Genomic DNA, 13677 nt, shown 5'->3' with positions numbered 1-13677 from the left:
AGGGTGATAACTGATACCATGTAGGTAGTTTCAGCATGCAGAGGCAGAGAAGCAGCCATAGAATCTGAAACCATACAGACTACTACCGTAATGGTTGCCATGAAATCCAATGTGGCAGTTTCTGTCAATTAGGTGGCTGTGGAAATTGGAGACAGACAGGTGATTATTGCTAGTCAGGTGGAAGCAGGAGATGACTAGCCACACACGACTACAGTACCAGAGAAGTACTCGCCGAGGGCAGGACACAGCCAACCCTTGCTGCAGAACCGCTGCCCCAAAGGCAGCCTCTCCCTGAGCTTGGACATCCAAACGATAGTGCTTCACGAAAGAATGTAGGGATGACCAGGAAGCCACCCTGCAAATGTCTGCAACTGGAACCAATGAATGCTCCGCCCACGAGGTCACCTGTGCCCAGGTAGAATGCACGTGCAGACCCCAAGAAGCACTCCTGTCCCCAAGAAAATAGAGATCACCTCCCAGAGCCACCTGGAAATAGTCGCCTTCAAGGTGGCTTCCCCCCTGTGGTGACCTGCAAAGAGAACAAAAGCCAAATCGGAGAGTCTAAACTCGACCATCCTGCGCAAATAAAAGTGAACAGCTGGATGAGCGTCCAGCCAATAGAGTTCATTGCCAGCCTCCTTCTGCAAAAAACACTGGAAGAGAGATGGTCTGGTTAACATGAAATGGCGAGACCACCTTCAGCCACAAAGGACGGAACCGGACATAGTACAATGTGCTCCTCAAGAAACAGGAGAAAAGGCTCCCGGCACAAGAGGGTCTGAGCAACGAGACTCTCTGTGCCAATGTATTAGTGACCAAAAAGGCCACCTTGAGGGAAAGATCCTTCTGGGTCGCCACCTGCAAAGGCTCAAATGGAGGGTGCAGCAACGTGGCCAGCACCAAATTCAGGGTCCAGGGTGAAACGATAGACCTCACTAGAAGGCGCAAACGAACTCCCTGCAAAAAATGGGTCAGATCAGGGTGGACCACGAGGGAATGACCCTGGACCAGTCTTCGAAGACAAGGGCCACCAACTGGACTTTCAACGAGTGCGCCAACCCCTTCTGCAAACCATCCTGGAAGAACTGCAAGATCTCTGCAATGGAAGACTGCTGAGGTACCACCCCGTAGTCCGAACAGTAGTCCTCAAAATTGCCCCAGTTCCTGGCATAAGCCAGCAAAGTGGACCGCTTCTTCTTGCGCAACAACACAGAAGTGACAGCCGCAGAATAACCACGCCTTCGCCACTCCATAAGTGAAAATCAAGCCGCATCCAGCATGGCCACTGGGCCTTGAAACAGCAGCGCAGTCACGAGAGAGTCAAAGGAGCCAGTCGACCAGCAAGGCCAGTCTGAGGCGATAAGTACCACCAGCTCCCCGTAAGCCTCTATGCGCTGAAGAAACCAACCCACCAGGGGCTGTTCTACGGCCAAGGCTGGACATGGGCATCGAGGTCCTCCGACATTGGTAGCTTCTGCCGACTGAAGAAATGCGCCGCTTTGGCAATCTGAGCCATGGCCATAAGAACCATGATCGGGGTCCCCCACCAGAGTACCAGAGAGTGGCATCTGACGCCAGATGAGTCAGGTCCAGCCACCAGCGCAGACTGCCCTGCACAAGGGGAGAAGAGGCCGAAGGCCCGACATTGGAAATCAGCGAGACAGCAAGAACGTGAGCCCTCGCCCACAGCACTACCTTTATCGTCGCCGCCATGGAGCCAAGGACCTGAAGAATACTCCACACGAACAGAGGGGTGGCGACGACCCAGCAGGGCCCATACTTAGGCTTGAAGCTTCAACATCCAGGACTGAGGCAGGAATACCTTGCCCGTTGCCATATTGAAGCATACACCCAGATACTCCAGGGACTGAATGGGTTGAAGTCAACTCTTTGCCATATTGACCACCCAGCCAACATGCTGCAACAGGGACACCACCCGATCTGTGATCTGCAAACTCTCCTCATGAGACTTGGCCCTAATCAACCAATCGTTCAGGAAAGGGGTGCACAAACACCCCCTCCTTTCGGAGATGGACCGCCACCACCACTACCACCACAACCTTGGTGAAAGTCCTGGGCGCCATGGGCAAACCGAACAGAAGCATCTGGAACTAGTAATGCCGGCCCAGAATCGCAAAGCATAAGGATTTGTGATAGTCCATTTGAATAGGAATGTGGACAGGTCCAATGCTGAGAGAAACTTGGCCTTACCACAGCCACAATCACGGACAAAAGTCTCCATACGGAACAAAAAGACCCAGAGGGCCCTGTTGACACCCTTGAGAACCAAAATGGGCCGATATGAGCCTTCCTTGTTGGGAACTACAAAAAAGATGGAACATCTGCCAACACTTGTTCATGGCCCGCAGCTCCAAGAGACGACTCAATGTCTGATGAACGGCCACTGCCTTTTCTGGCGAGCCACATAGACACAACAGAAACTGCTCCTGCAGAGGACAGTGAAATTCCAGAAGGTAACTGACTCGCACAGATCCAGGACCACCGGTCGAATGTGATGTGGACCCACCTCTGGTAAAAATGCTGCAAGCAGCCCTTATAGGGGCCACCAGAGATTGGGCCTGCAAACCTTCAATGGGCAGCACAAGGAGCTCCTGCCCTAGGGGCTCCATCCCAGCCTCCCCGAACAGCCTGAAAGGACCGAGACCTAGTTCAACCCCAGCCTCTGAAGGCACTCACAAAATGCGAAAACCGGGATCGCCGAATGTCCCAGGACTGCCCGCAGAAGGCAGTGCGGGGAGTCAAGGGAGCCCAAAGCTCTCACAATTGCAGTACCTTGGACTCACCCAAGTCCTTGACAAGCTTCTCGAGATCCTCCCCAAACAGAGATGTACCCTGAAAAGGCAACTGACCAAGGCGGACTTTTGGACATTACATCCGCCACCCACTGACAGAGCCACAAAAACAAATGCTCTGCCATGAAGAGAGATAGGTTCTAACCAGATCATAAAGGAGGCCAGACAAAAAAGCTGTGCCCATCTCCAAATTGGCCAGGTCATCCGACTCCTCACCCAGAGCATCCAGGAGGTTCTCGGCCCAACAAAAACACGTCCTTGCCATATAACTGCCACAAATGGCGGCTTGCAGGGCTAAGGCCGACAGCTCAAAGGAGCGCTTAAGAAGTGCCTCCAAGCGCCGATCCTGCAGATCCATGAGAACTGTTCTTGGTCACATCCAAAGGTCTCTATTCTATCCTCATCCATCTTGATTTATCTGCTGCTTTTGACACTGTTGATCACCGCCTACTCCTTGATTCGCTGTCCTCACTTGGATTTCAGGGCTCTGTTCTTTCCTGGTTTTGTTCTTATGTCTCCCTTCGCACTTTTAGTGTATACTCTGGTGGATCCTTCTCCACTTCTATCTCATTATCAGTTGGCATACCTCAGGGCTCTGTCTTAGGACCTCTTCTTTTTTCCATCTATATTCTTCCCTTGGTGCTCTGATCTCATCTCATTATTTTCAGTATCACCTTTATGCTGACAACTCCCAGATCTACCTCTCCACACCACAAATCTCAGCAGGAATCCAGGTCCAAGTATCAGCCTGCCTGTCTGACATTGCTACTTGGAAGTCTCACTGCCATCTGAAACTAAACATGACCAAGACTGAGCTTCTTGTCTTTCCCCACCTCTCCTCTTACCCCATTATCTATCTCTGTGAATAACACTCTCGTCCTCCCTGTCTCATCAGTTCGTAACCTTAGGGTTATGTTTGATTCCTCTCTCTCTTTCTCTGCACATATTCAAGACTGCTAAAACCTGTCGTTTCTTCCTCTATAATATCACCAAAATTCGTCCTTTCCTTTCCAAGCACACTACCAAACCCCTTATCCACACTTTATCACCTCTCGCTTGGACTATTGTGACTTGCTTCTCACAGGTCTCCCACTAAGCCGGTGTCTAAAACGGAACAAGGCTCGACGTCCAGAGACGGAGCCAGGGTCGACATACTGAGATTGTGCAAGACTCGCCATCCAAAAAACGGATAAAGTCCCGATGGACGAAGGGCATGTCAAGATGGCGGATTGACTGGAGGACGCCTCTCTAGCTCCTGAACCTTTCCTTGGTATAACTGTTTTTCTACAAAAAATTTTTTTTCGCAAATTAAAATGCCCCATACCAAAAGGAAAGGAGCTGTGAGGAGCTTACCGACAGTAGCTCCGGAAACAGCTCTGTTTCAGACGACGCTCGATGGGTTCAATACCAGCACACCACGGTTGTCCGGCTCGAGTGGAATTCCCGCATTGGGAGACGTAGGTGAAACGCCGCTCCCACTGGGAAATACAACAACTTTATCATCGCCGGAGTTGAATCCTCCGCCTTGCCCAGCAGCTTTCAGACGCGGGTTAGATGACCCGGAAGCGCCCGAAGTTGGCGCAAAGGGAGATCTTTCTGCCGGAGCCCAGACTGGAACGCTGGGGGGAAAAGTTAACATCGAGCAAAAAGCTCCCGAGGCGATAACCTTAGAAGCTATCTGGACTGCGTTACAAACACTTACGTCTACAGTTGCTCCAGCTGTAAGTAAACTAGACTTATTAATCTCTGTTGTTGAGACGTTTAAGAAAGACTCAGAAAAAGCGAATATAGCTACACAGATGGAAATCTCCAATCTAAAAACTAAAACTGATATGCTTATAAAAGATAGAGGGATGATACATCACAAGATTGAACAGTTTGAAAACTACAATAGGCGTTTGAACTTACGCCTTTTGAATTTTCCAAGATCAGTAGAGTTAAATGCAAGTGCAATGTTAAAAAAATACTTAATTGAGGGCCTTCAATATTCTCCAGATTTAATTCCTCCTCTTAATAAAGTTTATTATCTTCCTGAGTCAAAACGTGGAGAAAAATTGAAAGAAAATGAAGAACTACAGAATCTAACTGACTTTCTTGAACAATCCAACATAACAGTTGTGGAAAGAAAAACTCTATTAATTTCGATGGTGTTTGAACAAGACCTAAATTCTTTATTGAAAATATTCTTTAGAAATTCTACAAAAATGTTTCTTGGGGATAGAATTTGGATCTACCCTGATGTGGTGAAAACCACTCAGGATAGACGTAAAGCTTTTTTATTGCTTAGAGAAGAGACACGAAGTTTGGGCGCTAGATTTCTTCTATCATACCCTTGTAAATGTCTTGTAAATTACTTAGATAAAAAAATGTGTGTTCTTCGAACCCGAGCAATTGAAAGAATTTTTGGAAATTAAAAAAGTTACAGGATAGTTTTCTGAGTATTAAGAAAATCTGGATTCATGGTTTATACTTGGGAATCTCCAGGTCTCTTTGTTCTTATTTGTTTTTTTTTTTCTTTCTGTATATAAAAAACCACCAAAGTTTCTTAACGCCCTCGACAGTTTCTTTGATTAGGTGGTCTAAGAAAGAGATATATATTTCTTTGTGTATTTCTTTAAACATGTTTACTCTGATTTTCTGTAACAAGATGTAAATGCTTGTATTTAAATGTGAAATTCAAATAAATAAATATATTTAAAAAAAAAGTCCCGATGGACCAAGCCTGAGCAAGGGTTGATATCCACAGATGGAACAAGGTTCAACGGCCCAAACTGGAGCAAGACTCAACAGCCCCTGCCGGAGCAACATGCAGAGACTGAACAAGACTCGACAGTCCTAGCCAGAGCAAAGCCTGATGGACAGAAACAGGGTAAGGCTAGAGAGACAGAGCAAGCTTCGATGTCCAAAGCTGGAACTGGGTCCAACGCCCTGTGATGGAGCAAAGCTCGATGTTGAGAGCCGGGGCAAGGCTCGACGCCCAGAGACTGAAAAAAATACCTTGACTCTTAGAGATGGAGGACGGCTCAGTGTCCAGCGACCGAGCCTGGCCTGACACCCAAAAGGAGAGTAAGGCTCGACAGACAAAGGAAGATTCAGCTGATGCCTATGCCAAGATGGAGAAGGACACTTCAACCAAGGTACCCCTTGGGGATAGGAACAGCTACAGAGCGTATACCACCAAGACCAAGGCTGATACTGTGTAGACTATAAGGGTGCCACCAACCAGTGGTGAACCCCATGCTGCAATGCCTCTATCGGGCAGCAACAAACGCTGACCCAATGCCATAGGAATAAAGTCTGTCATCTTCCAGGATGCCTCCACATGTAGACGGTACTGTTACCACCCAGGACATCAAGAAGCAGCAACCAGTCACCACAGGGATACTACAACGCCTCCAAAAGGATTCTAGTGGCCCTAGCTCAAATTGTGTAGCCAAACCAGAACCTGCCAGAAGCCGGTCTTGACAGCCTAGAAGGCGTTGCACCTCACAGGAAACCCAAGGAACTTCCTAAAAACTGGAAAAGAGGGCTGACAATACCCCCTGTAGGAAACAAAGTCATTAGCAAAAATGACCAAAGTTCATGACAGAGAGAGAGAGACCCTGCCAATAACCAACATCAAGCAAGAAAACCAGTGTACTGCTACACTGTAGCCTAAAGAGGCAGAAGTACTGCAGTCAGCACAAGCCCAAAATCTAGACAAGAGGAAACGCTGCCCTTACTAAGGAAGGTAGCACCAGGGAAGGGGAAACAAGAGCTTGACACCAGCATTGCCCCATGAAATGCTCAGGCGGTAGTCATGAAGCAAAGACAACAGTACTGGGTATTGCAGTCCAATGACCCCAGACACTGCCAGGGAAAGAATCGAAGGCTATGCCCCATGTGACCAGAGCAACCGCATGAAATCGGGCAAAAACAGCGCTGTAAGTCCCAAGCTAAGAGGAGAGGACCATCCAACTAAATAAACAGAAAAATACAACTGTCAGCGACCCTCCCCAGCATGGAACCGGGTGTCAGTTTATTTAGTTTGAGGAACAGGCCCAAAAGAAGCTAGAACCCCAACCAAATGGGGAGGAACAAGAAGGGAACAAATCCATCAGAGAGCCGATGCACTCAAAGCCCTATTGCACAGGAAGCCACTGTCAAACGCACCAGGCAAAGAAATCACCTGTTTTCTTTTTTTTTTTTGAAGGGCGGAAGACAATACTAGAAGCCGTGTCCTAGAAAGCCGACGCCAACAAAACGGGCGTGTTTGGCACAAACTGCCAGAAGGCCCGAACCAAAAAGTGGCATGCAGGCGGAGGCCACGAGAAACTGAGCTGCCGCCGAACCATACCGAGATCAGACACACACCCCCCCCCCCCTCCGGAAGCGCCACAGGAACGTCTCTGCAAGGGAAAGCAGGGGCCATTGCCAAACCGAATGGGAACTCCTGGCTGTGCTAACTATGGACTGGAGTGTGGCTGTATTGTTTTTTTTTGTTTTGTTTTAAAACATCCGAGGCAAGCCCCTTCAAAATAGCGGCTGCAGAAGAGCAAACAGCTCCCGAGCCCGTCAAAACTGTGACAGACCTCCTAGCCCGAACCAAAGAGCACGAGCCGGACCCAGCCAGGCAAAGAACAGCCGTCCAAATACATGAACAGGGGAAGCTCACCCATAACAAAAATAAAATAACCACTGATCTCCTGACACAGCAATGTACAAAGAGCCTCCCGTGGTGCAAGCATAATCCCAGCTCCTTTTTTTTTTTTTTTTTTTAAGAGGCAGGAGTACAGAAGCAGAGCAAGCAGGGATAGGAGGCAGAGAAAGGGGGTAGCAGGGGAGGGACCTGGCACCACCAGGTGTACCCCACAGTGGTCAAGCATAGCCATGAACCCCAAGCTCAACTAAACCTGAGGGAACATGTCAGAAGCCAGTCTCAATCCAGAGAGCTGCACAGGACATGCCCATCCATCTGCTGAGATAGAGAGAATACTGATGTTAATATGGATGCACAGGTCCACATATACTAAACCTCTGAAGGTCTCTATCTCCACCTACTGGTAGATAATCTCAAGGTGAAGGTGTTTAGGATCATTCTGTTTGTGGGAGTCGATGCAGGCAGTACGGAGAGCTGTCTTGGTGTACTAGACAATGATGTGAAGCTGTTACAGGTATTGAAATGTACATTTGAGTTAAGGATATTGTAAAATAATTGTATGGGATGATGTGTGGGATAATTGTTAATGTTTGTTAGTAGGTCTCCTGAAGAAGGATATTGAAACACGGCCAGTGTTGAGACCGGATGGAGGTTATCAAGAAGGTTTCTTCTAATCGCTCTTGAAGAGAGATTGATATGTAATAAAATAAGAAGTGGAGTGGAACAGTTAAGTTTCCATGTGTGTTGCTGGTTAAGCTTTTCACCTTCTGGACTGGACTGGTCAACAATTTTATTATCTGGAATGGACAAGTGTTTCATCTTTTGGACTGGTCAACACTTTGTCCATCTGGATTGGATTATTAGATACCCACGTAAGAAATTATATTGAATGATTTATAAAGATACGATTGATCATATGATTGCATTAATCGTGGGATTAATATAAAGAAGATTTATTGAAGATTTATCAAAGGAATGTAAAGGTGAACTGATTACAACACGAATAAGTGATTTTTTCATGGACTTGACTGTTCAGAGTTTGAATATTTAATTGTATTTTGTGGTATGTGAGACGTGTGTGAATGTGAGTTCAGTATGTGATGTTGTTTTATGTAAATGAATAAATGAGGAAAAAGATTATTTTGTAAAAAACCTTTTTTGTAATAAATTTTGAAGTAGTCGTTTGAGATTATAGTTACCTGCTGGTAGAGGGACATAACCTGCTCATGTCTGGATTGATCTGTGGGATGCTATGGAAGCAACATTTCCGCACATCTTACCCCTCCTTCCTCCCCCCCTCCCACTGCTAAAATTAGTAATATGAGACACTATGGTGTTCTATACATAAAGCCCTCCTTCTTCCAGCCAGTTTCAACTACTCAGTAAAACTGCCATTATAACTGATAGCATCATTCAATAAATTCTTCCATCTGGGAGTGAAGTCTGGGTTTTCTACAGGATTGGTCAAAATCTCAATCTGAACTATGCACGTCCAGTTCTGTATAGCAAACTCCACATTCTACAACAAAAGAGTTACTTCCCTTATAACTTGCCATATAAAAAATATTCAAATTGGGATTATCACCTTAGGAATGGCACATGCTCCTTCCACTGCCAGACACGTTTAAAACAGACAGGTTGTTTGTGTGGTGACTCTACAGGATGTGGAGACTACCTGTCCTGAGCATTTTGTTTTGAGCATGCTTTCAAATAAGGCCAGACACTTTACAAAAATAACACAAGATGATGCAAAAGCGCACTCAAACCTATATGGAAAAAGAAACATACCACACCATAACAGCCCTAACCCACCTAAGAAAAGAGAGAGTGTTAGAATATTATATTGGTGCGCTAGAGCCCAATATTCCTGCTACTATGAAACTGGAACAAGCTGGACTGTTACAGATTCTTACACAGACACTACATGCTAGCAGAATCCTTCACCTCAGTTGAACATGCAGAACATAGACAGACCTCACCTGATACAGAATAAGGACCACAAAAAAACATGCAGACAAAACTGAAATGGAGACCCCCTCCAAGAAAGCCAGACTCTATAAGCAATGAAAATACTAGTTAAAAAAAAAAAAAAGAGACAGACATGCATGTTCTCCTGTACTCTACTAAACACAAAAATAGAAAGGATGTAAATTTCTCAGTGGACACTTTCCAATCCTTAAAAATTATGAAATAAAAAGCAATTTTTTCTTCTTTTCTACCTTATGTTGTCTGGGCACTTTTCCAATTGTCGGTCTTCTCTTAAATTCTTTTCCAGGTTTGCCTTTTCATTTCTTCTTTCTCCTCTCATCCTTCCTCCCTTCCTTCTCTATATCCATCTGGCACCAACCTCTCTTTTCTCCTGTCTGCCTCTATATCCATCCATATGATTTTTACCCCTGTTCTCCCCTTTCTTTTACCCTCTAGTCCTTAGTCTTTTCACATCTCCCTCTCATCCCCTTTCCTGCAATCCCATTTCCCCTTATCCTTTTCCTTTCCCAGTCTTCTATCCCCTTCTATCTTTCACCTACTCCCCAATCCCCCATTTCTCTCTTTTGTACTCACCAAGCATCCTTCTAGCTTTTGCCATCACCTTTTCAACCTGTTTGGCCACTTTAAGATCATCACATATGATCATACCCAAGTCCCGCTCCTCTTTCATGCACAAAAGTTCTTCACTCCCTAAACTGTACTGTTACCTCAGGTTTTTTCAGCCCAAATGCATGACCCTACATTTTGTAGCATTAAATCTAAGCTGCCAAATTCCAGACCATTCATCTAGCTTCGCTAAGTCCTTCCTCATCTTATCCACCCCATCAGCGGTATCTATCCTATTACAGATTTTGAAATCATCCGCAAAGAGGCAAACCTTACCAGACAGCCCTTCAGCAATATCGCTTACAAAAATGTTAAAAGAACCGGCACAAGAACTGAACCTTGCAGCACACTACTGGTAACATCCTTTTTCTCAGAATGAGCTCCATTTACTACTATCCTCTGCCACCTTGCACTCAACCAGTTCCTAACCCAATCACTTTATGGCCCATACCGAGGGCACTCAGTTTATTTATTATCTATGCGAAACTGTGTCAAAGGCTTTGCTAAAATCTAAATACACCACATCTAGCGCTCTTCCTAGATCCAAACTCTCTGGTCACCCAGTCAAAGAAATTAATCTGATTTGTCTGACAACACTTGCCTCTAGTGAAACCATGTTGCCTCGGGTCCTGCAATCCATTGGATTCCAAAAACTTTACTATTCCATTTTAAAAGTATTTCTATTATTTTACCTACCACAGAAGTCAGACTTACCGGCCTGTAGTTCCCAACCTCTTCCTTACTGCTTTCTCTTCCCCCACTCCCAAGTCTATCCAGCTTCTGCTCTGCTCCCTTCCCCAAGTCCCATGCAGCTTCTGTTCCCCTTCCCTCTGACATCTGCCTGACACTGCCCCTATAGAATTGACAAAAGACAATGAAATACGTTTATGTTTATTTTCCAACATAATATACCGTCTTTACTAAATAAAGGTCAAAGAGGTTAACAATAAGGTCTAAAACCACAAAAGTTTAGGAAAAGAACACTAATTTTGATAGTAAAGAACACAACCATTCATACAAGGCATCTGGGGAAAGGGAGGGAAGTAATAAGACAGGAAAAAGGGTAATCTAAGTGCAATCCCAACAGGAGCTGCTGCTGTGGTAAACAACGTTGTTTGAAAGATTAGACTGCATGACAGCGCTTCTCTTGTGCAGTTGTTTGCTCTGCGCCATTTATAGGCAACCTTTTTGTTGTAAAGAAGATTGTATCTTTTCACTGATCAGAACTTGAAGATTATTTTTGCACAAGACCCTTGACACAGTTTTGCCAAAACACAGACCGTGTCGGGTCTGTTCAATAAAGCATTGGTTTGAAGCCCTCACTCTTGAAGGCTCCTTATGCTTTTTTTTGCTCACTTTTCACTATATGTAAGTTTCTGTGCTGAAGCAGCTGAACTACCTCTTCCACAAACATCCATTGGACCATTTTTGAGAAATCTTATGTATCTGGAACCTCTAGGCCTGATATGGCCCATTTTCAAACCCTGTGTCTTTTCATTATCCACCCCCCCCCCCCCCCCCCCAAGTTTAATCCCATTCTATTAAGTTTTCAGTTATTTTGCCTCCAGGCAAACATTCTTAATGGATTTTTTTCCAACTTCTGTTGGGTTGGAAAGAATAAAAATCCCCTTTAATTCTGAAGCAGTAGAAACTGTGCAGCAAAACAATTTATTTATAACAAGATTTATAAACCGCAGTATCAACAACTCTAAGCGGTGTACAAAAATATATTCACAATTCAAAAAAACAAAAATCAACCTAAAATAAGTACAAAAAAAGCCAATACAAAGTTTTCAAATCTTAAAAATTTTAATCAAAAGCCTGGGTAAATATGAGCTTGGAAAGGGATTAAATGGCTTTAAAGTACTTTGGAGATGGATTAAGCATTCATACATACCATACAATATTCCACCGATCTCTTTGCTGGCAGTTCCACATCGCCATCATCTTTTAGACCCTGCTGAAACCACGAGGCAGTATCAAGCCTAGTCAGGAGCCTGTGTAAAACATGGGACATAAGGAGAAAACGGATTTTAGAACCTGTGCCCTCCACAACAGGATTTTTTGCTTTTAATGTTCATTTTTACATTTGTAAATTATAACAAGAGTGGAAATATATCTTAAGAAAAAAAAGAGGAGTATCGGTCAAAAATGGGAGCCAAGATAAATGTTCTCCTTCCCTACCCCCCCACCCCGTTTTTGTTGCTATTTTGCTTATTGTTTGGCTTTTTCCCTTTCTTCCATCGACAAGCAGGATTGAATCAGGTATATAAGTGGGAGATGTTATCCAATAGTATCAGGATGGAACAGCTCTCCTAGGGATCTCTGAGACTGCAGGTTGCAAAAAAATATTAAAAAAAAAAAAAAGCTATTTGAGACCTTTTCAGCCTCCATGTGTTTGAAGTGTTCTGTTGCCTTCCTCCTAAAAAAAATTTACTTTCATTCTCAATCAAAATATCCCAAAGCCAGGGTTTTGTCCCAGCCCATGGAATGGGAGAAAGGTTCAGAACTTCTATACCCATTCCAAATGCCTTATTCTTGGCAGACACCACAATCAGGCTGACTGCAATTCTTGTGTCTTGTGGATCTCCAAGTATTTTCCCCATTAAGAACGCTGTAAAGAATGAGTCTAATATTCACCATTGTGTACAATGATATTGCCTAGGCAAGGAAGACAAATCAGAATAAAGCGTTTTAGAGGCTCTCTCAGACTCTGATGTTCTTCAAATCACAATCTGTAAAGCCTGCTTTTTATAGGGAAAATGTAGAACTAATATCATGTAGTAGAAACCAGGATACAGATGTTCATCTTGCATTTCTTTTTTTTTGGTCTTTTACTTCTTATCTCTGAAAGACAAACTACTCTTCTATCTTGGTATAGGCCTTGCTCAAACTGATGGGCTAACTCAGTAGTTATTTTCTAAAAATAGCCTTGCTGAAATCCTTAAAATCGAGCGTGGTATCGGAAGATTGGAGGGTGGCCAATGTAACACCGATTTTTAAAAAAGGTTCCAGGGGAGATCCGGGAAATTATAGACCGGTGAGTCTGACGTCGGTGCCGGGGAAAATGGTACAGGCTATTATCAAAAACAAGATTACAGAGCACATCCAAGGACATGGATTACTGAGACCAAGTCAGCACAGCTTTTGTGTGGGGAAATCTTACCTGAGCAATTTACTTCAATTCTTTGAAGGAGTAAACAAACATGTGGACAAAGGGGAGCCGGTTGATATTGTGTATCTGGATTTTCAAAAGGCGTTTGATAAGGTACCTCATGAAAGGCTACAGAAGAAATTGGAGGGTCATGGGATAGGAGGAAATGTCCTATTGTGGATTAAAAACTGTTTGAAGGATAGGAAACAGAGAGTGGGGTTAAATGGGCAGTATTCACAATGGAGAAGGGTAGTTAGTGGGGTTCCTCAGGGGTCTGTGCTAGGACCGCTGCTTTTTAATATATTTATAACTGATTTAGAGATGGGAGTAACTAGCGAGGTAATTAAATTTGCTGATGACACAAAGTTATTCAAAGTCGTTAACTCACGACAGGATTGTGAAAAATTACAAAAGGACCTTATGAGACTGGGAGACTGGGCGGCTAAATGGCAGATGACGTTTAATGTGAGCAAGTG

The 13677-nt window shown here is 44.5% G+C and overlaps 1 protein-coding gene across 2 annotated transcripts in view; it reads right to left on the bottom strand.

Moving 5' to 3' along the window:
- Nucleotides 1-13677, bottom strand: part of LOC115463448 — a 102661-nt gene that overhangs the window by 67278 nt on the left and 21706 nt on the right. For both annotated transcript variants that reach the window (XM_030193949.1, XM_030193948.1), the window contains exon 2: nucleotides 11945-12044. In XM_030193949.1, the coding sequence (XP_030049809.1) occupies nucleotides 11945-11947 (3 nt within the window). In that variant the 5' untranslated portion in view covers nucleotides 11948-12044. The remainder of the gene's footprint in view (nucleotides 1-11944; nucleotides 12045-13677) is intronic.

Source organism: Microcaecilia unicolor, chromosome 2 (genome assembly GCF_901765095.1).
Source record: "Microcaecilia unicolor chromosome 2, aMicUni1.1, whole genome shotgun sequence".
Lineage (NCBI taxonomy): Eukaryota > Metazoa > Chordata > Amphibia > Gymnophiona > Siphonopidae > Microcaecilia > Microcaecilia unicolor.
Note: the sequence above shows the minus strand (reverse complement) of the source record. Positions and strands in the feature narration are given on the sequence as shown.